General features: G+C 40.8%; 3 protein-coding genes across 7 annotated transcripts in view; 2 read left to right on the top strand and 1 right to left on the bottom strand.

Annotated features, from left to right (window-relative positions):
• The window catches only part of tet1 (tet methylcytosine dioxygenase 1), a 33,056-nt gene extending 21,455 nt beyond the window's left edge, over positions 1–11,601 (bottom strand). The window contains exons 1-2 of one of the 2 annotated variants that reach the window (XM_086092888.1): positions 11,247–11,601; positions 7,714–9,707 (exon numbers count right to left, since the gene is read on the bottom strand). In XM_086092888.1, the coding sequence (XP_085949014.1) occupies positions 7,714–9,585 (1,872 nt within the window). In that variant the 5' untranslated portion in view covers positions 9,586–9,707; positions 11,247–11,601. Of the gene's footprint in view, positions 1–7,713; positions 9,736–11,246 lie in introns of those variants that run through there. The other variant, XM_086092889.1, reaches the window with a different exon arrangement.
• The window catches only part of slc25a16 (solute carrier family 25 member 16), a 23,416-nt gene extending 5,230 nt beyond the window's left edge, over positions 1–18,186 (top strand). The window contains exons 7-16 of one of the 2 annotated variants that reach the window (XM_086092900.1): positions 606–707; positions 13,929–14,060; positions 14,628–14,720; positions 14,811–14,944; positions 15,053–15,116; positions 15,293–15,414; positions 15,510–15,576; positions 16,207–16,369; positions 16,443–16,511; positions 16,684–18,186. In XM_086092900.1, the coding sequence (XP_085949026.1) occupies positions 13,961–14,060; positions 14,628–14,720; positions 14,811–14,944; positions 15,053–15,116; positions 15,293–15,414; positions 15,510–15,576; positions 16,207–16,369; positions 16,443–16,511; positions 16,684–16,840 (969 nt within the window). In that variant the 5' untranslated portion in view covers positions 606–707; positions 13,929–13,960 and the 3' untranslated portion in view covers positions 16,841–18,186. Of the gene's footprint in view, positions 1–605; positions 708–12,675; positions 13,773–13,928; positions 14,061–14,627; positions 14,721–14,810; positions 14,945–15,052; positions 15,117–15,292; positions 15,415–15,509; positions 15,577–16,206; positions 16,370–16,442; positions 16,512–16,683 lie in introns of those variants that run through there. The other variant, XM_086092899.1, reaches the window with a different exon arrangement.
• LOC147163587 (polyunsaturated fatty acid 5-lipoxygenase-like) lies at positions 16,746–26,318 on the top strand. Of its 3 annotated transcripts, none has more exons than XM_086092890.1 (16): positions 16,746–16,881; positions 19,554–19,653; positions 20,273–20,406; positions 20,557–20,755; positions 20,821–20,902; positions 20,969–21,091; positions 21,182–21,288; positions 21,360–21,532; positions 21,764–21,910; positions 21,979–22,182; positions 22,265–22,351; positions 23,804–23,982; positions 24,274–24,395; positions 24,550–24,650; positions 25,764–25,934; positions 26,055–26,318. In XM_086092890.1, the coding sequence occupies exons 1-16, from the start codon at positions 16,855–16,857 to the stop codon at positions 26,232–26,234; spliced, it is 2,136 nt and encodes a 711-aa protein (XP_085949016.1). In that variant the 5' UTR covers positions 16,746–16,854; the 3' UTR covers positions 26,235–26,318. The 3 variants fall into 3 exon arrangements, with proteins under 3 accessions (XP_085949016.1, XP_085949018.1, XP_085949017.1); XM_086092892.1 differs by having other exon boundaries at positions 24,274–24,399; positions 26,055–26,202; XM_086092891.1 differs by lacking the exons at positions 16,746–16,881; positions 19,554–19,653 and having other exon boundaries at positions 19,916–20,406.

The raw sequence follows: 26,318 nt of genomic DNA, 5'->3' as shown, positions 1-26,318 counted from the left end.
TGAGAAGCATATTTACATTAGTTGCGGCATTAATGACAACTGTTGGCAACGCTCGCGTTTGGCTGGGCCGGGCTCCAGTGGGGTTTGGCCTGCCAGATGTTTTGGGACAGTTAGAGACTGTGCTGTCGTGCCGCTCGCATGTAGTGCATTTGAAGGTGATTAATGTCCAAACTACTTCTTCCTAACAAGAGCCAGGCTGCTTGTTAAAGAGAAAAACATGTGGCAAGTTTAAAAGCTGAAAATGAAGGGTGCGGTGGAATATTGGTTACAGTGAAGGCGTATTTTGGGATGGAGGCACAGAAGAAAGAGGAGCAGCGGAACGTTGAAAGAATGAGATGCAAAGAGCGTACTATAAGGTGCATACAGGCAGTTGTGCTCTTATTGATTGATTTGCTGTTCCAATTCTAAACCATTTTGAAAAAATATCGAATTGAGATTTTTTATTTCCTCCAATATTGCGATTGTAATTTAATTTGCCATTATTTTTTCAAGGTCCTCTTCCCGTGTAAGAAAAATAGCACTCTATAATACTGTACTTTATAAAACATACAGTAATGGTATACCAATGTTAAGAAATAAAATAATTGTTGACACATTTTCTTCAGTTCAATAGACATTGTGCTGGTCCTTTATGTGAGTACACCATGGCCACCTGGGGGCAGTATAATACAGACATGGGGATGGAAGAGATGGTCACAGCTCCCTTGGTAAGTAAAATAAGTCGCTCTTTCCAAAGGATAAAGAATATATACCCATAAGCGTTATCTTTATGTGATGAAGAAGGTAAACACCATTGTCATGAAAATCTCATGAGCAAAAAATGACAGGACAGCAAAACAAAATACACATGGCTTAAGTCCTGTAATAAAAACTATTCCAATTTCACAAAATAATTATGTTTATCATTTCAAATACATGAGAAGAGGACTTGAGGGAAAAAAATGCAATTACATTGTTTCCCAAAATCATTCAGCCCTGTGTTAAACTAGTTTTAAAATATTTGCTATTTTAGGCTTCCAAAATAGCAGGAGAACAAAACATAAAACTTGTGTGTGCGTTCGTGCTTGGGTGCGTGTGTGTGTGTGTGTGAAAAGTAACCAAATAATGAAATTTGAAGACATAAAATATGCAAACTGTGAGCATTAAATCCTCTAATAAATTAGTTAACAATAAAATGAAAATTTACTAGATAGATAGATAGATAGATGTGTAGTACATAATTATGTGCAAAGTGTTTGGAATTCCTTTTGCTAAAACTGGACATGACTTCAAGTCATCCACATCTCCTTGTGAAGGACGTGGAAAGGTGAGCACGAGTTCGGTTTACGCAAACGCCCGCATGCACGCATTGACCCACAGACACACAAAAACACACATGCGCAAACTATGCAGGCAAGCAACTCCCCCCACAGCCCCCCCCATTCCCCCCGGGGGCCTCGTGGCTGCTCACAAGGAGAGCGGAAAAAGGCTTTTTGAGTTTGTGTTATGGTGAGTCAGCACGTGTGCGCACATGTATTTCAAGCACGAATACACCATACAAGTGGAGGATAATAAAGGAAAATTGCATTAAATTGTACATGGAAGTCTAAGTAAAGCATTTTGTAATGCAAAGTAGAACTATAAAGATAGACACGAGAAAGCTTTGTCCTTATCCATTTGCACTATTATTGTCTATAGATCTGCTTTTTATTGAAGAAAGCATTTTGCGCTAATGGCTTAGGTTGCATCATGACATCTCCAGTTGCTTTTAAGCACGGTGCACACTCAGCAGTCCATCTGCACCGATGTTTACTGGTCTCTGGCAGAGGAACTGAGAGCCACATTCACATAAAACAGACATTTCCTCTTCATCTGCTCTTTTCTGGGGCGACTACTCGCATCTGCCTACCTTACAGGGCTAATTTCCAGCTAATTGGCTTGGACCGGGTTAAAAGGAAACTATAGGGCTGCTGTAACCAACTGTGTCTGAAGTAGACACATAGCGAGTTGGCTCCGTGGAAACGTTGGCAGCGTCCCTGACACTTGAACGCACCACGTGGGCTCTCCTTCTGTCCCACATGTTTAGGCGATGAATGGTGCACATGTGCGTCCTTCTGCCGGCTGAAAAAGCACCCACACACACGGATGCGGGGGGACTGGTACCTTGACTTACGAGTTTAATTTGTGACCAGGTTTGTAACCTTATTTACAGTCACATCAGTTTTCCCCATTGAAATGAATTTAAATGCCATTAGTCTATTGCAGCCCCCTATGAAACAAAACACATTTTTAAATAAAGAAAAATAGCACTCTATTGTAGAAATGTAAAGAAATAAAGTAGTATATCTGCGTGTGAGTGTCTGGGTGTGAGTTGAGGCCTTGTCATTTTGTGTGTTGTGTGTTTGTCAAATTGATGTGCCAAAATAAATTGCTCAATCAACCACTTATCAATTATCAAATGAAATGACAACTATTTTAATAAATGAGTAATTGTTTAGAGGCACTGTTTTACTGAAAATTGTCAAAATCATCTGCTTTCAGCCTCTCAGCAGTAATTATTCCAATCCAATCCCTCTAGTGTGATATTGCTTAATTGTTTAGTTGGTATTATCACTAAACAATACCAAATAAACAACAACAACTAGTTCATAAACAGTAAACAAGGAAAAGAATAATACACTTTAATGCAAAATACAATTTTATCTGATAAAACAATGGAGTAATCGAAAGAATAATCAATTCTAAAACATTTGATAATGACTATGATAATAACCCTACAGCAGTTGCATCAAAGCAAAGCGTCAACAGGATTTGATTTTATTTATTTATTTTTGCGGTCAATATTGTGGCCACCACTCACACCTAGATGCTCACAATGAGATTAACCAGCCAACCCAGCACATGATGTCACTCAGTAGGCCACGCCCCTTAAAGACACAACACATTACTAATACACAGTACGTCCAGTAATGACACTTCCGTTAAAATAAATGAATAAATAAATAAATACAAGCTTTTACTGTTTTTTTTTGCAGGGTTAGAACAGATTAATGGCATTTCAACCCATTAAAAAAAGAGTGAGTGAGTGAATTATTTTATATATGAGTAATGTATGTTACAACCTTGCTCACAAACAAATTTAACTGGTAAGTTAATGTTTTGCTGCATATATTTTAAAATTATAACATTGCAGCACATAGTTGATTTATACAGATTATAGTTTAACCTAATTACCTGAATGCAGGTTACTGAGTTCAGAGTCTTAAACAGCGGCGGTGGTGCGTGTCCACCGGTTATCTCTGGCTAAGCCCTCTTATGACCCTGAGAATACTCCGTCAGAGTAGGCAGGCGGGTCAAAGGTGGGCGGCAGACAATGAGGTCGCCGTGGCAACCGTCGGCGCTGAGACCTCCGAAGGCACAGAGTGGGGGGAAGCGGCCTGACAGGAGCGTCTGCTCGGAACAAATCACTCTTGCTTTACATTAAGGAGGGTCCCATTTTGGAAACAATAGAGGGGGGGTGGGTTGCTGTACGAGAGCTTGAAATACAAGCCGTGTACATGATGACTTTAATATTCAAATATTCACACATGAAAAACACATCTACATGGAAAGCTGTTTGAGCATTTATTTGATATCCTTGATACACTTATGAAAAATGTCTTATAGTTGTGGAAGGCAGTAGTGGAAAAATATTACTAATAAGACAGTTCTTCTACTACTTGTAGTACGCTGACTTGTGCTGACTTGTCTTACTAGTGACCACAAGGAGCGTACTATTTAATAGACCTTAAACTGGATATCAAGGATATTTCCATAGATGCACACGGCTTTAATAATATGTAATAGCGCTAAAGCAGGCAGCATTACAATTGCACATCCCCCAAAGCGCGTATCGCTCCCTCTCTCTGGGGGATGTGCAAATGTTTTCATGATACACGTGTTATCTCAGCTGGGTTACTACTACTCTGGCGAATGCGCCGCCCGCCGCAGTAAAACTGAAGAAGGTGGGATTGGATGATGATGTGTGAGAGATTAATGAGTTGGCAGGAGGAGCTAGGCTGCGCTAGTTGGAGGCTAAAGCAGGTTACGGGAAGCTCAATTGGAGTCCTGGGGGATGCTCGTGCTGCAAATTAGGCCTGACGACATGTACGGTCTTGAACAAATACTTTTTTTCTAACATGGATTTTAGATTTACCAGTGTGTGTTAGTTACATCAAGGAAAATGGTGGGGATCTTAATCTTGCCCTAAATGTGGATTATTTAATAGGAAGGTGGCAGCTGTATTCAAGGGGGAGCTTGAAACAGTACAGAGAACTGTCTGTTCTAACTGCACCTGTACAAAAGTATGACATTTAAAAAAATATTTTCACTTTTGTGTACTTTCGTATGAGGCAGCCTATTTTGCTGTGTGCATGATTTAGCAGCTAGTTTTCATGAGTAGACGACCGTAGGCTACTTTCGGCTGTGTTGCTCTGTGTATGCTGGTAACTGTTGTCACATTTTACGTTGTAAGAATGACATATGACATTTGGGGTATTTTTATGATGAGTTCTATCCCAGAATACCGTGTTCTGAGAGGCAGGGTACACCATGAATTGAGCGCCAGCCAATCACATGAGACATCCTGTGTGGCCAAACAACCATTCACACTCATATTTACACTTTTGGACAATTTAGAGTCTTTAAGGAACAAAGCATGCATGTTAACCATGACCCAGAGAACATACAAACTCCACACAGGAAGTCAGAACTGTGAAGCAGACATGCTAGTCAGTCACTGTGCTGCCCCATGTAAGGACTGTTTCACTGAAGGGGGATTTTGCACTATGAAAGGCAACATTTAGCGTGTGTTGCTAATGTGCATGTGTGTGTGCCTTCAGGGCCAGAGCCCAGTCTTCTCTTGCCTGCCCAACGTAAGGCTAGGCCATGAGGGAGCCATCAAGCAATCCTGAGTGAAACCAGACCTTTAAAAAAAAAAAGAGAGAGAAAAAAGGGAAACCTCCACTACAACATTGCTCACACAAGCCAGAGAAGCATTTTGTCTGCTAAATTGTTCCGAGTGTGTTTTCAGCCCCTTTCAATAAGCCTTCAATTATTATTATACGGGACCAAAACAAAACAAACTGTGTTGCGGAAAACAGGAACAGCTATAGGCAAGCCACTACACGAGCTACTTCACTTGGCCTCTGCCCTTTTTCACAATCCTGTGGAAGAGACGTTTGTCAGGAAGGGTGTGTGAGCTTCATCAGCAAGACTGGCCAAGTGAGTAAATATCGACAATACAGTATTGCTACATAATGCGCACGTTATATGCAGTTGTACTCTCTACCTCGGCTCGTTTAGGCACCCAAACAAGCCGTGAATGAAAATACCACAGTACCACGTTATGTTTATATTATACAGTAGTAGTACTTTGACTTACAATTGCCCCTAACTTATGGTGTTTTATTTTCATTTGAAACAGTCAGTTTGTGCTAACGTATTGTTTAGGCTATTTGGGAGCTGATTTCTACTAATGAGCTGTGGTTTTGTGTGTGTAAATCACCTACTGAATACAGTTGTTTATGGAACATGGGTTCATGATTATGTACATTCTCGAGGTATGGCGTTGATGCTTTATGAGCCTCTCCGTTTTAAATGCCACCACCTTGTGGCATCTATATGCAATTACAAACACCTTTTAGGGGTCAGTTGTTCGTAGCAAGGGTTGGCCTCTATCCCCCGACAATTATGTTAGACAACATAGTGGTGTAGTGGTTAGCGCATCTGTCTCACAGTTCGCAGATTTGGGGTTTGAACCTCAGCTCCGGCATACGTTTTCACTGGGCTCTCCAGTTTTTAGCTCAGCTACACTTTCCGGTTTAGATGGTTAAAATGTTACCACTACAGCCACCTCATTACCACTAAAATGAATAAAGTCTTAATTAGTGATTCCATTTCCATGATTTCCTTGAGAAAACGTATTACAACCTTCGAGATGAGTGCCAATGTCAAGTCAGTTAAGCGCAATGGAGGAACCAGTTTGCTCTGAATGAGAGGAATTCTGACAGGGAGTTTACATTCTACCAGCCAGCATGTTGCGTGTGTGTATGTGTGTAGATAAACAAACCCCAGTGAGCCTTAAAGCCACACAAGCCCACACTGACCCACATTTTGGGACGTTCCTAATAATATGTTTGCAGACTCTTGCCTCCATGTCGCCGCCTATGCTTGGCTATGGTGCACAAAGGTCTCCACTGAGTGATTTTGCAGGTGTTATATAACAGTCATTCCTAATCTGCCTATGCCTCTGATGGGGAGGGCGACTCAGTCAATGCACTCGCGCGCACGCACACACACATACACATAGAGCCACATGGACCCTCGCTTTCAGTTTCTCCCTCCCCCCAGCCGCATGGACACCATTGTGCGCCGCACATGGTGCACGGCGTGGCTCCAAGAACCCATACCAATAAATGAGAAAATTCGGCGTGTGTCATAATAAAATCTTGGCACAATGCCGGCTGGCCCCTAGGTAGGGAGAAACATCCCCAAACAAGTTAGCGCATAATACGATTTTGACCCATTAGCCGCATTAGCAAACAGCTGCTGTGTGACACATGATGAACACAAAGCAACATTAGGGTCTAACCACCATGTTGTGCTTTAAGGGTGCGCAACAAATTAAATGTATGGTTTTGGAAACATAAACATGAGGAGCATAAACAAGAAAAGGGCAGCACGGTGATTTAGTGACTAGTAGGTCTGACTATAGATCTAAGGTTCAGGGTTCAAATGTCAGCTCTGGCGTTTTTACAAGTTACCCCCGTACTCCAGCTTCCTCTCACATTCCAAAAACATACATAAGGTTCATCAAAGACTCAAAATTGTCCATTGCTGTGGAAGTTAGTGTAAATTATTGTCTATGTGTATGACATTGGTTGCCCGGGGTCAGCTAGGGTAGACTCGCTATAGGAAATGAAATCAGTTACCCACACAAAATCATTCAACCACAAAATGGTTATCCATTTATCCATTCATTTTCATTACCATGTATCCTCATTAGTGTACCAGGTGAACTGGATCCTATCGCAGATTACTTTAGATGAGAGGCAGGGTAGCCCTGGACAGGTCGCCAGCCAATCCCCGTGCACATACAGGCAAAACAACCATTGACACTTATATTCACACAGGACACATTTAGAATCTTCAATGAATTTAACATGCAAGTCTTTAGAATGTGTAAAAAAATTAATAAATAAAAAACCTCACAGGAATGCCAGAGCAAAGATTTGAACCCAGAACCTCAGAACCATGGGACGGTTGTGCTAAATACTAGGGCAATGAGCTACCCTATACTTGTGCTAGTTTCACCAAAACAACGAGAAATTATGGCACCATATTTAAAAATACCAGAGAAAAACTAACTGGGTGTTTATAGTTAAGGTCTCAAACACGCTCTAACACACACATAACAGGCGCATTACTCCAACCACGTGCTGAGTGGCTGCCGGTCATGAAAACAAAGAAGGCATCATCCAGCATACTCAATTTAGTCACACATGCATTCACATGGGATGGGTATTCTCCACGCCCCTTCCCCCCACTCAAATATTTCGCAGGAAGGCTGCACCACATGTAAGGAATCTCAATGTACCACTTAAACATTCCATTTTTACTCAGGGCAACCTTGGGTGTTTTTGGCTAAAATTAAAAGCCGAAAGGAAAAAAAGAAGATTAAAAAAATAGACTGACCTGTGTGGCAGGGAGAACGAGCGGCCTCCTCCTTTTCAGTTCCACACACTTCCTCAGCTTGCAGATCTGATGGCCAGTGCTACGGTTGAGGCAGCAGCTGCACCGGCCGCAGCTGATGGTCCTAAGGCATGGCTCGCACCTCCCGCACCTGCTCCGCTTTCGCCTCTCCTTGCGTTGCTGTTGCTTCCAGGAGGACGGGTGGCGTCCTCCGTCGCACCCCAAGGATTTTGGCGGAACAGAGGTTTCACCGTAGCCCGACTCTGACTCGGTTTCTAAGGAGAAGGAGGAGCGCGTACTCTCAGAGCTGCAGGAGAAAGTCGAGCTGCCGTCCAGAGAAGGGGTTGAAATCTTTGGCGGCAGGTCTAGCTCGGGCGCAGCAACTATAACACCCCTATCCTCATTAAAGACTGGATTGCACTCTTCTGGAGTTTCAACTGGACTGTGGTGCTCCAACAGTTCTGGAGAGGGCTTCCTATCTTTGGCTTGCGGAGCAGGAAGAGGAGGATTCTCCAGGCTTTGCAGTGGCTCCCAGAAGCTCCTTGCTTTCAGGGAGTCACTACGGATAATAACTGGGGTACTCCTTGCTACAGGGTTGGTATGCTGTGATGTAGATGTCTCTGATACAGCACAGGATATTGAGACATGTGGTTTAGCACCTTGAACAATAGTTTGCATGTCTGTCCTGCCCTCCCTCTGAACCTCTGGTTGGGATGACTCTGAGGCATCAGGGGCTTCGGTGGCATTTGAGGTAGCTGTGTTTGGGACAGTTAGCACCTTGTCAAGTGACTGTTCTGGCAGTCTTTTGACGGACTGAGGTCTATCCAGAGGTTGTGAGAGAACTGAAGTACTGAGGAGGGACTCAGCAGGACTTCTCTGTTTTGGTCGTCCCTCACCATCAGCCAGAACCTCGGCAACGTCCACCGCCTTTTGCTGGACCTCATCTAAACTCTCAGTTGTTTTCTCTGCCAGTATGTCCGGATTTATCGCAACGGACTCGACCGTGTTGTCGATCCTTGTCCCTCCCAAAATCACATTGTCATCTTTGACATGACTGAGTTTGTGTCCTGTAAAAGATGACGTTTGCAGTCCTTGCGAAATAGGAGATGCGATCCTCCTAGCAGCTACTTTGCGGGGGCTATCTTGACTAGCATCGTCACAGAGGTCCGGTTGCAGGTCTTCACTTGCAGGGGCCTCGGTCACAGCCTCACCAATTATGCTTGTCTGGTTGTCTAGCGGCACACAGTCCTCTGGGGTGTCATTGCATGGTGGCGAGTCCGCTTTGAGGGGGCTGCCCTCTTTAGCTTCTTTGACATGAGCAGGGCCTTGAAAATCCATTTTCAGAGAAACCGGCAGAAGTTGTTGGGGGTCTTCTTTTTCGAGGTCCTCATCAGTAGTCAGGTTGTTGTTGGTCTTTGACGGCTGGTTTCGAGTGTTAGCTCCTCCCCTGGTCTTCCTCCCACCCCTGCACGATTTAGGTGGCAAGAATGAATCAGCTGACATCTGCGCCCCCCGTGGGGACTTTCTCCGCCATAAGGTGTCATCTAACTCGCTGTAGTAGTCGGGCACCTTGCTCAACCCTCTAGGCCTCGCGGATCCTGTTACACTTATGGCATGGTTGACTCTACCAGGGGATTCACTACCCTGACCAGAGGACCGGCTACCTATCCCTCGTCCTCGGGAGCTCCGAGCCGACCGCGCCTGAGGCTTGGCACTCGACCTTGTGGGGGCAGTCGTGGCTTTCTGGAGGCGCTCTGACACTCGTCCCCTGCCTTTATTTGAGTTGCTCGTTTGCCTTTTGGCGCCAGAGACTTTCTGGCCATTTTTTCTCTGAGCGGGGGTTTGTCTCCTGGCGGATTTGGTGGTGGCTGGCATGGCTGACGGTATGGAGGGGAGGGTTTTTTACAGCCAACATGGGAGCCAGATTGCGATCAAAATTCTGTCTAAAATCCACCTCTATTTTATTGATTTGGCTGGGGATGCTGATGGTGCATGACCTATAAAGACAGAATAAACAGGGTAATAAAAACACAGAGAAACATCCATGTACCAAGCCTCATCCAGTTTCCTGTTTTAAAATTGGTGTATCATTCACAAACATCTATCTTGGAACTGTCCCAGAAGGACTGAGCAAAAATCTTTTCAAGGTATCGCTGGCTGCGAACAAAAAAAAAAAAAAGAAGAAAAAAACTATTATAAAATACAATTGGTTCCAGAGAAACGGCCCAACTGTTGGCATTTTTCACAGCGTTGTAAAACATCTACTGTATATGTTCTGGTGCAAATGACTTACTCCCTGTATCACTACACTACCAGTTATGAACTTGGTTACCTAATGAATTAAACTCGCAAGTCTAAATTCCACAGTATTTGGATGTTTGAGTCTATTAAGAATAGTGGAAGCAGTAAAATATCAAATAAGTGGGGAGAATAATCAGGGCCAGACTTCCCATTAGGCGAGCACAGGCAGTTACCTGGGGCTCCAAACTGATTGTTTTCTTCGATTTAAAGTCATTATTGTTTTAATTAATCTAGTTCCCGTCAGGGTCGTTATGAGTGAAATATAAATGTACTGTTGCCAATTTGTATTACGTATATACAGTACAACAAATTGATGGATAACTACTCTTGAGATCAGAGGTCAAGGAAAATATTGACTATTGACTTGTTAAGTTTATCATCAAAATAAGACTTAATAGCAAAAATGCCCACAATATGTACAATTTGAAGCCAAATTGCGATTTTGGTACAGATTTTAGTGAGAAACATGAAGGTAGACGCACATGATTTGCTTTAGCGGTCCACATAAAAGCATGTAGGGAGCCAGATCTGGTCCCCGGGCCTTATGTTTGACATTTGTGATTTTGTCTCTTTAGTGAACCTAACATGCATGTTGGAATGTGGAAGGAAGTCGGAAGACCCACGGAAAACCCACTCAAGCCTTTAGTAAATTATGGGAATTCCACACAGGAAGGCCTGTGCCCGGATTCTAACCCAGAAACATAGAACACATGCAGGGAGAATGATAATAATAATAATAATAATACATAATAATTGTGCCTATTATTTTATATTTTTATTTAATCACAACAATATTTTTATTTTTTTTAAACATGCAAAATGTCTTTACCTTGTCTGGAGTGACAATTTGGCCACGCCTGACTTATGTCCTGGGACAACCTTGTGTCAAAAACGTCGAGCCAAAGCGAGGTAAGCATAAGTTCCTCTAAACACAGAGCGCTTCCTCCTTGGCGTGAGCAGTTTAAAGGGCAAACACGTTGCAGAGTGGGGCTCGGGGCCAGATCCTGTTGTCGAATTTGCTTATTACAATCTTACAAACGCCACCCGCGTCGCCCTTTCACTCCATATTTTTTTGCTCTTTTTTTTTTGCACTTGACCGCCTGCGTTTAAAGCGCCTATTTGTGTGTGTGTGTGTGTGTGTGTCGGGGGGGGGGGGGGGTGTCGAAGACAAACGCCACTTTGACACAAGTGTGGGTTTATTTATGCGTTTTTGAAGCAGAAAATGCTTGACATACCAGAGAGAGAGAGCCAGTTGCGCCGTCTGCTAATAATACTCCACCGAGACAGCGAGACCTTGTATGCGTTTCCCCTCCTCGGCAAATTTAGCCCGCCGCTGCTGATGGCGAGTCGGTCGGCTGCTGGGCTCCCACACCGACGCGGTCATGACAGGCGGGCGGGCAGGGCGGGTTCAGGGGGGCCCCCGGTGGCCACGTCGCCGCGCGGTTCGTTCGCTTCGCGTCGTCAAAAACGTCAAACCCTTGTGTCACCTCGACCAGGGCAGCCCCGCTCGCTCGCTCGCTCTCTGCTTTCCCTCCTGCCAGACGCCAACCTTCTTCGGGCTCGGCCCCGGTAGAGCTCGTCGTCTCTGGGCTGGAGGGGAGGCGCGAAAACCAGACACGGATGGCAGCTGTCAGTGGGGCCCGGATCGGAAATGTGGACGTGTGTCACTTCATTTTCCCGCCATCGAGTGGAAAAGTCATTTGCGAGAAAAAGTTGCTGCCTAATATTACAAGAATTAAATCACGCATATATTCGAGGAAGAAAAAATGGTTTATTTTCTAGAAAAAAAAAAGTGTTTTCAAGAAACATATTTGTACAAAAAAATCATATACAGTAAACAGTTGCACATTTTCGAGAGAAAAATTTGTATATTTTCGAAAAGAGTCCTTTTCTTATTAGGATAATAATTAATAGTTAAAATTATATTTAAAAAAAAGTATTATTATGGTTTGGGTTTGTTTAGTTTTGTTGTTTTGTGTTTTGTCATGATCTGTGTTGGTTTTTGCTTGGTTTTGGTTTTCGTTGTCATTGTGCTCGTCATACCGGTCCCCTTGTGTCTTCCAATCAGCACCCTCTGCCCCTTGTGTCATGTCCAGGTGTTTGTCATTGTCTCGTTAGTTTGCTCCTATTTAGTTCCCTCCTTCCCTGCATTCTTTGTTGGATCATTCGTTTGCGTCATTGAGTCTATGTCAGTTGTGCTGTCCTTGCCCGTGTGTTTTGTTTGTTGCTTTGCATCTACTTTTTGGTCTTTTGTTAATTGAGAAGTTTTTCCACGTCCTTTGTTTGCCTCTTGGTTTATTCCTTGGGAAATAAAATCCCTTTTTGTTTTAAATTACTGCAAGCCGGCCTCGCCTCCGTTTCCTGCATTTGGTTCCTCAACAACCCCAAACACGACACTTGTATTTTGAAAAAAGTTTTCTTTTTTATATATTTTTTTATTTTCCATATAAAATGTTGCACGTTTTCGAGAAAAAAAGCACATCTTAAAGATAAAATTTTATATTTTTGAGAAAATGTCATACATTTTCAAGAGACAGCTATAATATTATAAGAATAAAGTAAGAAAAATGAAGAAAAATGTTGCATATTTTGAGAAACGCGGTGAATGTTTTCCAGAAAAAAACTAATGTTACAACAATAAAAAGTTGCATATTTTTATATTAAAAAGACAATTAAAATTGTATTACAACAGTAAGGTTGTACAAGAAAAAAAGTTCAGTTATATTTCTTAGAAAATATGTTATATTACAAAAACGAAGTCACATATTTATTTTTTTTTTAAAGAAACACATTTAATTAAAGATGTAGCTATATATATATTTTTTTTTTTTGAAAAGTCAAAATTTTGGGGGAAAAGCTACATTGTTGTATTTGGATATTTCTTTTGTAACCTATATTTCACTATTGGCTAAAACAATCACATATTCATTGTTTTGTGCTTAGGCCAGAGCCTTGTCTAAAATAAGCGACCAGTCCAGTATTGCTTTGGCGCCATCTTGTGGCAACTATTGGAAATTACTAATCTTTTTGGGTGCGTCAATTTCATTTTTGTAAAACGGCTGTTCACTTCCTCAACATCCCAGAAAATATGAGATCAATTAGTTGTTTATTTCCCAAAGAAAAAATAAAGTATTGTTGTATACAATTTGACATTTCTGTCCCACTTTTAGTACCTTGTATCACTGCCAGGTCATTAAAATATATATAATAAAATTGCTACTCTGAATCTACAGGTGTCTGTGTATATATATTTAAAAAAAATATTTATTCATTTCCCACATACTTTTGAATTCCAACACAATGAAATTAGACCATGCATGTCATTAATAATCATAATAATTAAGTCATAAAACAGATGACTTAATAATAATGATAAAAAAAATAAGTAATACAATTCTCACATTTGGAGATTCATTTATTATTTTTACGCAAACGCCTTTCTCTTGAAGGTTTTTGGAACGTAAACATGACTTCACTGTGGCGCGCTAAATTTACGTCATCATACGTCACTAGCGTGCGCTTGTAAACCAAGAGCGAAGGGCACTCTCCATGTTCAGTATTACGTGAATCTCGAAAACGCTTTAACTCACAATTTGATAGGTTTTGGAGACAAATCATGGATGTTTGGCGACACTAATTTTTGGTGCGCTAGCGTCTCATGTGAGGAAGAAGGCGACGGAGAAATCACTTTACTTGTGGGGAAATTTGTTCCATCGACCTTCCACGTTGCTGTTGACGGTGTATGTCAAGAATGTAAAGTCGTAAGTAGTAGAGTGCAGTAGCTTTATATTAGTACATTTTGCTCAACCATAAAAAAAATATTCTGGTTTGTGGGATAATTGACACTAAAGAATTGTGGCCAATGTGCTCATGACCAATACATTAATTGTGATAATATGTCCATTTTTGCTTGGCAGCTATGCATGCGGTGGATTTGTGAGCTTCCAGGATGACATCGGAGGCTGCTGCTACTGTCTCCACACCTCCAGCCTTAAGCAGCACTCCAGCCAAAAAAGACCACTACTGGCTCCGCTCTTTTGTAGCTGGAGGTAGGACCTGACACATTATTGTTATTGAGCTTTGTGATGTCGGGGCATCACGATAAAATGTGCTTCCTGTCTTGCTCGATGTTTCCTGATTTAAAAAATCAAAACAAAGGGCTGTGGACCAGTATTGTGGTTGTTACTGTCATCACGAGATTACAATTGTTTTTGATATGGCTGTTGTTGTGTCCATTGTTCTCTTGTGCCTCAACCAACCATTTTTACTGACTTGCAAATGTTTATACTGTATGTCTGAAATGTTTTGTAAATAGTATAACGTATGTATGCGCCTTGCGATTGGCTGGGGAGCAGTCCAGGGTGTACCCTTCAGACCTTTAAGTGAATCTTCAGTCGAGACCACCCTTTAAAAGGGTTTCCACGTGATGTAATGTCAATTCAGTAGGAGATTGATATAATTCACAACACCATTCAAAATGTCAGTTATTTGTTGAGAATGTTAGCAAGAACGTGTTGTACTTGTGTGTGCATTTTTTCCACAAAACTGCTTTGGTTAAAAATAAAATAAAAAATAAAAATGTACACGCTTGTTCTATCATTGGTTCTCTGCTATAGGTGTTGCAGGATGCTGTGCCAAGAGTACAATCGCTCCTTTAGACCGAGTAAAGATTCTGCTTCAGGCCCAGAATCCCCACTACAAACACCTGGGTAAAATGTCTTCAAATAAGAACTTAATTCAATGTACAAATCACCCAAGAGTTTTAGCATTATAGCTTGATTGTGCCTCTTTCTGTGCAGGTGTGTTTTCCACTCTAAAGGCCGTGCCAAAAAAAGAAGGCTTCCGTGGCTTGTATAAGGGCAATGGGGCAATGATGGTGAGGATATTTCCTTATGGCGCAATCCAGTTCATGGCCTTTGACCATTATAAAAAGGTACAGTATTTTCTTTATTGTGAAATAAGTGTCTCAAACGGCAACATGAGGAAAATGTGATGCACTTGACAAGTTATGCCACCACATATATGTTCAATTTTTCAACAGTTGCTTAGTAAACAACTTGGGATCTCCGGACATATTCACCGCCTCATGGCTGGATCCATGGCAGGTAGGTTCGAAAAATAACATGTTTATTTGCTGTTTTTTGTGCTCAGTGCAAAACGATAAAATGACCACTTTGGCACCATCTGGTGGAATATTGGTGTTGTTATGGGTTTAATACATAGCCCAATTTGTACATATAAAATCCTCTCCCTAATAAATGCCTTACCCCTGTGATGTCAGGTATGACGGCAGTGATATGCACCTATCCACTGGACATGGTTCGAGCCAGACTGGCCTTCCAGGTGACCGGGGACCATCGCTACACCGGAATCACCAATGCCTTCCACTCAATCTATCTGAATGTGAGATGCAAGTGTATAAACGTGCATAATACACAAATGTGAATGTATTATCACATCCTGGTCACACATTTGGCTTTTTTTGTATTTTGGCACAGGAAGGAGGATTCTTGGGCTTTTACCGGGGACTCACCCCAACCCTCATTGGAATGGCCCCATATGCAGGTGATTGCTGTTTGAATATATTTCTGCAAATACAGTGATGTTGTTTGGTCTGGAGACAGTGCCACTGAGGAAAAGACAGGAGGCAGAGTTGGAGGTGGCAGAGATGAAGATATTGAGGTTCTTTTTGGGAGTGACCAGGATGGATAGAATCAGGAATGAGTACATCAGAGGGGGACAGCACATGTTTAGAGGCTTTGGAGAGAGGCCAGACTGAGATGGTTTGGACGTGTCCGGATGACAGATAGTCAGTATATTAGCAGAAGGATGCTGAGTTTCCAAATGCCAGGCAGGAGGTCTAGAGGAAGACCAAAGAGGAGGTTTATGGATGTAGCTAAAGAGGACATGAAGGTAGTTGGTGTGAGAGCAGGGTTAGATAGAAGCAACTGATTCGCTGTGGGGACCCCTGAAGGGAAAGCCGAAAGGAAAAGAAGAAGACAGTGCTACCTTGACTTACAAGCTTAAATCTGAATAATTACACACACAAAAGTGAAATTATATGTTAGAATGGTTTGAATTGTTTGAAGAATGTGCACGCCGAAGCAAAATAACCTGAATGTTAAGAAAAAAGAATTTTGTTGCGGAACAACATTCCGATCTCCTCCGCCTTGATGGTGTGTTTTGATGCTGCAGGTTTCTCCTTCTTCACCTTCGGGACCCTGAAAAGCCTCGGCTTGAAACATTTCCCAGAGATGCTGGGACGGCCGTCCTCGGACAACCCCGACGTCCTGGTTCTAAAAACCAAAGTCAACCTGCTGTGCGGAGGCGTTGCCGGTGCCATTGCTCAGACAATATCGTAAGTGAGAGTGGACGACACCCGACATGAGTCCTACTTGCAGGTAAATCTTTTTTCTTTTTTCTCCCAATAGCTATCCCTTAGACGTGGCACGGCGAAGGATGCAGCTAGGATCCGTGCTTCCCGATGCGCACAAGTGTGTGTAAGTACCACCAGTGTCACTTTATTAGAAAGCCCTGAACAATAGTTTAATGAAATGCCACTAAGTACATCATCGACTCATCATTTTTTCCCACTTCACTCGAACCCCATCTTATCTCAAGGTCTTTCGCAGTTACAAATGTTTGAATATCATCTGTCGTGCCCCCAAACAGCTCCCTGAGCAAGACCCTGTCGTACGTCTACAATGAGTTTGGCGTCAAGAACGGCCTGTACCGAGGCCTCTCGCTCAACTACATCCGCTGCGTGCCCTCTCAGGCTGTGGCCTTCACCACCTACGAATTCATGAAGCAGCAACTCCACCTCAACTAGGGGACGCGTCACTCATGGGGCTCATGCAGATGCTTAACTCGGTATGTCTTAAATTCCTCAGACTCAACCCCAGTGAATCCGTTATTTAATGCAGTGTTGTGGGGAAGGAGAGCAGATGTCTTTCTACACTTTCCCTACGTTATTGTATTACGATGGTGGCCTGACTTAGAAATTTCATTTGTTCCGTGACCGCTCCGGCATAATGTTTTTAATGTGCTTTTTAATAAGGAAAAAAATTGTGCTCTGCAGTATTGTTCTTTATGATAAAAATACAAATCTAAAACAATTAAGTAGAATGTAAAGAATCAAACAGTTTAGTCACAACTCAGTGACGCTGTAAGCTGCAGTAATATTCGTTGTTTTTAATATCCCTGCAAAGTATTGTCATTTTGCCCGTTGCATTTCAATTATCATTTGCTTAAATGTTTATAACAGCTACAACATTGATGCTAGTTTCATTAGCCCGTCAATGGCCTTTTGCATTCTATTAGCATTTTGCTAGCTGACTTAATATAAGATTAAGAGTGGCAGCAAACAGCGTGAATTGTTCACACATGGCGTTCGGAACTCAAATGTTTGCTCATAACGCAAGACAAAAACGTCCAATCGATGGCTTGTATCCTGAAAAACTCTTAAGTTGTGTTATCGCTGTACCTACCATTACTTTTAGAATACTACTGAGTATCCGTGTATTTGTATACAACAGGCAGCTGGGAACAAGCGTAAAATAAGAAAATGATCAACTATATTTTCTACCATTCGAGTAACATGAAATCCATGCATTTCTTTATATTTTTGTGATGAGTTTGATACCTTGAAAGCTGATTAAATGTTTGTATTATTTAGGATTCAGGTTTTTATAAAAGTGTATGTGGTGCGAGTGGCATGTTTGCCTTGTCTTGTCTACAAACAGTATGCCGACTGTTTTTTTTAAAACAATAAGCTTTATAAAAAAAAATAACTTGTCAGTTTATAAATGATTTGTCATTGTCTTTTGCGAAACTCTGACTAGAACAGTATCATGATTGTTTTTGTCATCCACACAGATGTTTAATGTATGCTCATAATCATATAATCATTTGCAATTCCGTGATCACAGTATATATAGATATTATTTTTCTTGTTGATGTCCATATTTGGATCTGTGATGAATGTAAATCCGACATGTCGGGATCGGCCGATTGTCTGGTAGGAGGGAAATTTGCACTTGAACTGTTTACCTTTTTCTTCTGTTATTTATTGATTTAGCTACATGCTGCCACTGGGTGGTAACTTTGCTTACAGAAATTATGTGGTTTACAGTTATAGCTGAAGAAAGTCATGCAAATAAAACAGAATATGTGTCATATTATTGTCTTTACTTAATCTAAAGCAAGTTAGGCCCACACACCATTTTCCAACGCAAATCTGAGAAATGATCATCAAACCTGTCCGCTTGTTTATTTATTTTTTATTAAGCCTCGGCACATATTTCAGATTAGAAAACTCTCAGAATACCACACGAACAAAAATTTCACAAAATGTGAATACACAAGCTAGTTATGTACCTTCTGCCTTCTAGTGGTCAAGCAATTGTTATACCTTCCACTGTATTGTGCTGACATATTGATAAACAAAAATGTATTTGGCATAGATAGATTTTTTTTCATACCAAAATTAATGAAATTGGGTTATTTCCCATTGTACACATGACCAGTTAATTGATTGATTTATTGTAAATAGTATTAAATAAATAAATAAATAAAATACCTGCACTGGGAACTCCAACAAACTATTCAGTCCAAGAAAAAGTCATTTGCTTCTGTTCCCCTTTTGAAAAAAGTCCCTAGCTAACATGTCCCTCTAAAATGTAGTAGTATCTTTTTTAGTCAGTCCCCATACATTAACATATTTCATAGTACAAACACTTTAACAAACAACAGTCATATACTGAGTGGTGACAGAACTTCAAGCTTATTTCAGCCTAGCCTATTTATTTGTGCAAACATACCGCATGTAATTAAGATACCAGCTTCAAAATGTAAGAAAACAACAACACACAAGTCATTAATATTTACGATCTTCAAAAACAGCTTTGTGAACAAGTATTTTGAAAAATAAAAGTGAATCATCATTTTTCAAATTTATACTTGCATCATACCAAAATTAAACTTCCAACAAGAAAAGCACAAAATGCTAGCAATATAAACTGATGACTTGTAAATATTATGTATATTATATGATATAACTTGTACAAAATGCTGCACTACTTGATAGAGTCTTGTTCAGAGAACTGACTGAACTAACAAAAAATGCCTTTGAGATGTACATATTAGATTATTTTTGTCTGTTTGGATTTATGTGTATTTTTTTAAATCAAGACAATAAATGTCACCCTGTTAAATCCATACAAAACTTTGTATTCTTGCTTGAAGTCTTCCTATGGGAGAACTTGTTGCCGGGTATATCACGGTTGATGGTTCACCCGTGCTCTATCACATATGTTTTAAAGCAATCTTTTAGTTTTTTTTTCTCTTCAGGATACAGAAAAGTCAAAATTGAGAGTTACTTTCCTTCAATGTAGTACCACGTGCAGCAAAATACGATGCTAGTTATTAGCTTGTCTAAGACATTTTGCGTTATATGTTAGCATTAAGCTAGCAGCCTCTCGGACAAAATTACATTTTAGTGTTCAAGTATACAATATTTAATTCTCTGTTGTTTTATGTGTCAGTTTTACAGTAAACTTCAACTGGGAGTGACAACAGAACCAAGCACGCTTAGGCTCTTTCTTACTCTTCTTAGGAGCTGGGCGAGCAAGAGAGTGAGAACAGGTACAAATAATTACTTTTAAAAGTGTGTTTTAATAACGTGAAGTGTTTTTTAATTACATGAAATGTGTTTAAAGTATCTGGAAGTTAAGTTTTATTTTTTATTTTTTTTACATGGTCTCTATATTTTGTATTCTCACTGATTTTTGTTGGATTTGAAACGTATTCCCCGGGTAAACAAGGGTTCACTGTATACGGGAATAGTTAGTGCTGGTCAAGCCTGTAATGCAAAAGGGGGACCACTGTACTGTGATATTTGCATAAAGCATACTACCAACCATTGTCCAGTGTCACATACAGATTTGACTAGTAAATTTGACGTCTCATATGAGGCTTCAATTAAACACACCAATTTTCCTGTTTTGGTTCGTAAAAGGAAAAGCGTGTCGCCAGGCTGAATCTTGTTTGTGCACGTAACGCGCCGCCCACTCTACATGACAAGAGTTGCACATTCTTGTGGCATTTGTGTAAGAGAAGTGAGGACATCTGAAAAAGTGAGAAGTGCCATTTAGGGACCTAACAAAAGTGACTACTGAGGCTGAAGTTAATGGCCGACAGTTTGGGTCATTTTTATCAAGGGGAGTGTTTTTCAGAGTCTTTCCATCAATGCCTTCGTACACAGTGACCATCGCCACGGGGAGCCAGTGGTTTGCGGGGACGGATGACTACATCTACATAACGCTGGTGGGCACGGAGATATGCAGCGAGAGGACACTGCTGGACAAGCCACTGTACAATGATTTTGAGAGAGGCGCGGTAAGTGAGTACACCGAGACAAATACATGGTACCATTAACTTAACAATACCTGTTCCTCACCTCATCCAAGCGGCCAAGCTATGATGACTACAATGTCAATCATTAATCTTTTGACTGAAGGCAAGAACAATCTAACTTATCTCTCCCAGGTGGATTCCTACCTGGTGAGGGTGGACGAAAACCTGGGTGAGCTTGTGTTGGTGAAGCTGGAGAAGAGGAAGTACTGGGTCCAAGACGACTGGTACTGCAGCTACATCTCAGTAAAGACTCCAGCCGGGGACAACGTGGAGTTCCCGTGCTACCGCTGGCTGGTGGATGACAAGGAAGTGGTGCTGCGGGACGGGCGAGGTAGAGTCACACAGACTGGAGAGGTTAGGAATATTCCGTCACGTAGCATCTCTGTGGTTTGTTAGCTCGCCTGCCTCAGGATGATAAGACGAGCGTGGTCAAGCAGCACCGAAAAAACGAGCTGGAAATGAGGCAGAAGACCTACAGGTAAGCGTTGGCCGACTGTTACTGAGCGCTGTGTTCAATACTTAACCGAAATCTTGAACCTTGTAGATGGACGGAGTGGCAGCCAGGCTTTCCTATGAGCATTGATGCAAACAGGCACCAGGATTTGCCCCGGGACATCCAGTTTGACAGTGAGAAGGGAGTGGATTTCGTTCTGAACTACAGCAAAGCGTTTGTATTGTCTTTAATCGCCTTTTTGTAAACCTGGACCAAATGATATTTCTTACCTGAACATTTTTTATAATAAAAACACATTTTCAGAATCGAGAACCTGTTCGTCAACCACTTCATGCACATGTTCCAAACGTCCTGGAGCGATTTTGCTGATTTTGAGAGGATCTTTTTGAGAATCAAAAACACAATCTCAGGTCAGCCTCAGATTTGTCTTTGAGTTGTTCTTATTTGGCTCTTTCACATGTTTGTTTGTTTTTCACTTCAGAGTATGTGATGCAACACTGGAAAGAGGATTTCATGTTCGGCTACCAGTTCCTGAATGGCTGCAATCCTGTCGTCATCCAAAAGCTCACTAAACTTCCCGACAAGTTTCCCGTCACCAATGAGATGGTTGCTGTCAGCCTGGAGAGAGAGTTAACTCTGGAAGAGGAAGTGAAGGTAGCCTTACCGTAGTCACTGCAATTTGCAAATTGTCTCAACATGGATGACTTAATTCGAACCAGAACAAAAGACTTGAGGGATTGCACGTTCGACAATGTCAAGGTGCCCCTCAAGGTTCAGTTCTTTGCCCCTTTCCTTTTCATCTTCTACATGTTTCATCACTTCTGACGATGAATTAGCTGCACTTACTGACTTTTCTGACCAATCATGTAAATGTTGCGCTTCCAGGCAGGTAACATCTACATGGTGGACTACGAAGTGTTAGATGGCATCAGACCAAATTGTACAGATCCTTGCACCCTGCAGTACTTGGAAGCTCCCATCTGTCTTCTGTACAAGAATACACACAACAAGATCCTGCCGATAGCCATACAGGTACGGTGCTATTGGATATGAACAAGTCTTAGCCTCCTTTTAAAATATTTTTCATCGTCGCCTTGCAGTTAGGTCAGACTCCAGGCGAGGACAATCCCATCTTCCTGCCCACAGACAGTCAGCACGACTGGCTCCTGGCAAAGATCTGGGTGCGCTCGGCCGACTTCCATCACCACCAGACGGTCACTCACTTGCTCAGGACTCACCTGATCTCAGAGATGTTTGCTATCGCCATGTTCCGGCACCTCCCCGCAGTCCACCCCGTCTATAAGGTCAGACCCTCGTCAACCAAAATGAATCGATCAGTAAAAGCTGCAAGGTGACTTAACTTGTTACCAATGTGCTCTTCAAAAGCTCCTCATTCCACACATCCGTTTCACTATCGCCATTAACACCAAGGCCAGAGAGCAGCTCATCTGTGAGTGTGGCATCTTTGACAAGGTAAGTGTAGTGTAGTGTGGAGCATCTTCAATGATCCAGTTTATGGTTAACATAATTTGTGATTGTGGGAGGAAAGGACAGAGAACTCACTTGGGTATAAACTTGATACAAAGGATGATTCTTTTATCTTTGCCAAAGGGACTGAAACTAGATTTTCCACAAGGAACTTGAACGGATGCAACAGGCACCGCCCTAAATGTTAAAACTATTTTTTTAAGACAAAACAGTACTTTTACTCCATTACATTGAGGTCTATTCTACTCACTACTTTTATTTCTATATGTCTTATTGCTTGAGACTTTAGCCTCAGGTACTGTCATGTGACTCTGTTTCACCAATCCAATGTAATTCTTAGTAATGCTTATATTTCACCAATCAAACGGAGCCGGGCGGTCACATGATGACTATGTACAAAGTCTCCAAGGCCCCACACAGAAGCTAATTTTTAAGTGACAAATTTATGTAAAGCGTTTCAGCCTACAAGAACTCCACAGAGAACTTCATAAAACACATTATTGTGCTGTTTCATGAGTGTAAAAGAAGAGAATACAATTTCTTGTGGCTGAATTTTGAACTTTATTTTATTTTATTTTTAGATGTAATTTATTATTGTTTCAGCTAAAGTGATATTGGAGGGCAGTATCTGAAGTTTCACGTTGCTAGTTTGTCTTTTGTTATATTTTTGTCTATTTGACATTCAGGCTCTGATTCGAAAATTCAGAAATTACTCACTACTCAGTACTTGAATTTTTTTTTTCACCAAGTACTTACATGTATAATTACAGTGTATGAAGGACTGAGCCATATTATTCTCAGTACACTTGATTAACTCATTCACTGCCATTGACGGCTATAAATGTAAAAAATTCATTTGAACTATTTCTATTAGTTTAGTTTTTTTTTCCACTTTTGTTAAGAGTATGAAAATCCTAGATTTTTGTATTGTACATTTGGAACAGACATAACATTTGTGATTAATCGTGAGTTAACTAATGAAGTCATGCGATTAATTACGATTAAAAAAAATTAATCGCCTGACGGCCCAAATTTTTAATTATCTTTTTTTATTTTTTTATGTTTGTATTCATTCACTGCCATTGACGGCTATAAACGTCAAAATTTTATTTGAACTATTTTTTGTCAGTTCAACATTTTTTTTCACTTTTGTTAACAAGAGTATGAAAACCTAGAATTTTTTATTTTACATTTAGAACAGACATAAAATGTGTGATTAATCGTGAGTTAACTAGTGAAATCATGCGATAAATTACGATAAAAAAAAAAGTATTCGCCTGTCACCCCTAATTAGGAATAATATATATTATTATCACTACAACACTGCTAGTCTGTAGGAAGATTGTCATGATGCTTCTCATCCGTGTAATCAAAGAGAGTACCGCTGCTTTTAATGATGTCAAAGAATAATTTTGTGCATTTCCTCCTGCCGTCAAGGCGAACGCCACAGGCGGAGGTGGTCACATGCAGCTGGTTCGTAAGGCCACGAAAGTCCTGACGTTCAGGTCTCTCTGCTTCCCCGATATGATCAAATCTCGTGGAGTGGATAGCAAGCAGGAGCTGCCCACCTACTTCTACAGAGACGACGGCTACAAGGTGTGGGAGGCCACCAAGAGGTGAGGACTGTATAGAGTGGGGACCGGTATAGCACCAGTATCATGGCTATTTTAGAAACTATCAATAATAATAAAAAAAGGCAATACAGTAGAGCGGAATGTGACTGGGTGTGTACACTTATGCAATTTTACAGTCTTGAAGGATTTCCTTATACGCATTAGTGGTGGGAAAAGCTTTGAAATGATATATCATGGTCTTGTTTTTTTTTTTTTGTATCGCAAAAACCTGGGGGTGTGTAGACTTTTGATATCCACTCTATATGGTCTGTATACTAGTGTCTTTTTTTGCAGCTTTGTATCCGACGTGGTCACTATTTACTACAGCAGCAACGAGAAAGTGAAGGGAGATGAGGAAATCCAAGCCTTTGTTAAAGACGTGTGCACCTTTGGCATGCAGGACTTCGAATCGTGTGGTCGGTAAAGCCAAATCTAATCTCAAAATCAATCGTGCACGGCGTGAACAAACAAGCTCAGATGTTTGGAAACGAGCCTTCCTGCATTTGGCCACAGCATCTGAGTGCGTTTCACAAGCTTACGACATCACCCGTGTTTGGAAATTGTTTGCAGAGTTCCCCAAGGCGCTGAAATCTCGCGAGGAGCTGATCGAGTACTTGACCGTCATCGTGTTTACCGCGTCGGCTCAACATGCAGCCGTCAACTTTGGACAAGTTTGTACAACATGCACACATTTCTGTTCATTACATCTATTGCACAACAGTCAACATTGTGTTTAATCCAGACAGTTTTATAACACGCACACGTTTAATCCACACATGCACAGTCAAAATGCTTCAAATCCAAAGTCAAACTACTTCATTTGGGCTATTTTCTTTGATTTTGCAAGTAAATTGTTGGATAATTTGATCGAAATTGGAAAATATTTTTTAATATAGCGTGTAATGTTACACTGTATATATTTTTACAGTATCTATAATTATTATGACTGCCTAAAATAATTTACAATTCAAGAAGAATATAAATCCAGTTTTTTTCATTTCATGGGTGGAAGCATCTTGAACGAGGTCTATAATAATAATAGTGTTATAATGAAATATTTTAAATAGTTTAAAAAACTAATAAAAGTAAAATGTACAAATCAATCATTTTAACATCAATAATTCCTATTATTATTATTAATAATTATTATTTTGATGATGATGATGATTATTATTATTAGTAGTAGTATATCTAAAATTTTATTTTTGTTAACGGCCAATGTTAAATACAAATATGTATGAACTTTAATAAGCATATTTGATGTATTTTTGAAATATATACATTTTTTTTTAGATAAACATTTAAATATTTAAAATGTTATTTTAACAAACATATAATAATAATAATAATAATAATAACAACAATTATTATTATTATTATTATTATAATTATTATAATAATGAAACTGATTAACCTATTTAACTATAATTAATATTTCATGGATTAATTCTCATTTTCTATAATGGGCAAAAGTTGGTCATGGGCAGTAAGGATATAATTATTAATAATTGTTGTTTAAATTAACCTGTAGCCCTACTTAACAAGAAAACAATACGTAAGGGAAAAATATTAGAATATTGTGTTTAAAAATATTCCATTTAAATATATTTTATTTGTTGAAGTTATCATCATCATTATTATTAATAACAACACTACTAATAATTTTAAAATTCCATCCAGTGTAAGTACAAAAGCTAGGTATTGTAGCTAATGTGTTTTAGTGAGTATCTTTTCCAGCATGTGCTCAGATGAACAAACTATCAACCTTTTGTGACTGCATTAAGTACGACTGGTGTTCCTGGATTCCCAACGCTCCGTCCACCATGCGGAGGCCTCCGCCCAGGAAGAAAGGTTTGGCCGACGTCACCCTGATCATCGACAGCCTCCCGGACCGAGGGCGCTCCAGCTGGCACCTGGGGGCCGTCTGGGCCCTCAGCCAGTACCAGGATGACGAGGTGGGGGTTAGAGTTGAAATGAAGTACAGTCAATGATATCTAGGAGACCTCCATTGTGGTATCATTTTGCACCAGAAGGGGGAAAAAGGTGTTGCTGTAAACTTTTCTGCTGTCCTGTAGGTCTACTTGGGAATGTACCCCGACGAGCACTTCATCGAGAAACCAGTGAAGGTGGCCATGGAGAAATTCAGGAAGAGCCTGGCGGAGATCAGCAGCGCCATCAAGACGAGAAACCAGGGAAAGAAACTGCCCTACTACAACATGTCCCCCGATAAGATACCCAACAGTGTCGCTGTTTGAGGGACTTGCTCGTTCATATTGTGTCCAAACATTTGCTTCTTAACAGAAATGCAGACAATAAAAAGAAAAAAAATTAACTTTAAA

This window comes from Leptonotus elevatus, chromosome 13 (assembly GCF_054856555.1).
Source record: "Leptonotus elevatus isolate MCC_2025b chromosome 13, RoL_Lele_1.0, whole genome shotgun sequence".
NCBI lineage: Eukaryota > Metazoa > Chordata > Actinopteri > Syngnathiformes > Syngnathidae > Leptonotus > Leptonotus elevatus.
This window is presented reverse-complemented; position numbering and strand designations above follow the sequence as displayed.

Bases quoted from the DNA above. Each gene is read 5' to 3' on its own strand.
- LOC147163587 (XM_086092890.1), top strand. From the start codon at position 16,855: ATGGGGCTCATGCAGATGCTTAACTCG. The intron at 20,903-20,968 runs GTAAGCGTTGGC...TGAACCTTGTAG, and splicing joins ATGAGGCAGAAGACCTACAG to ATGGACGGAGTGGCAGCCAG. The intron at 21,289-21,359 runs GTCAGCCTCAGA...TTTTCACTTCAG, and splicing joins AATCAAAAACACAATCTCAG to AGTATGTGATGCAACACTGG.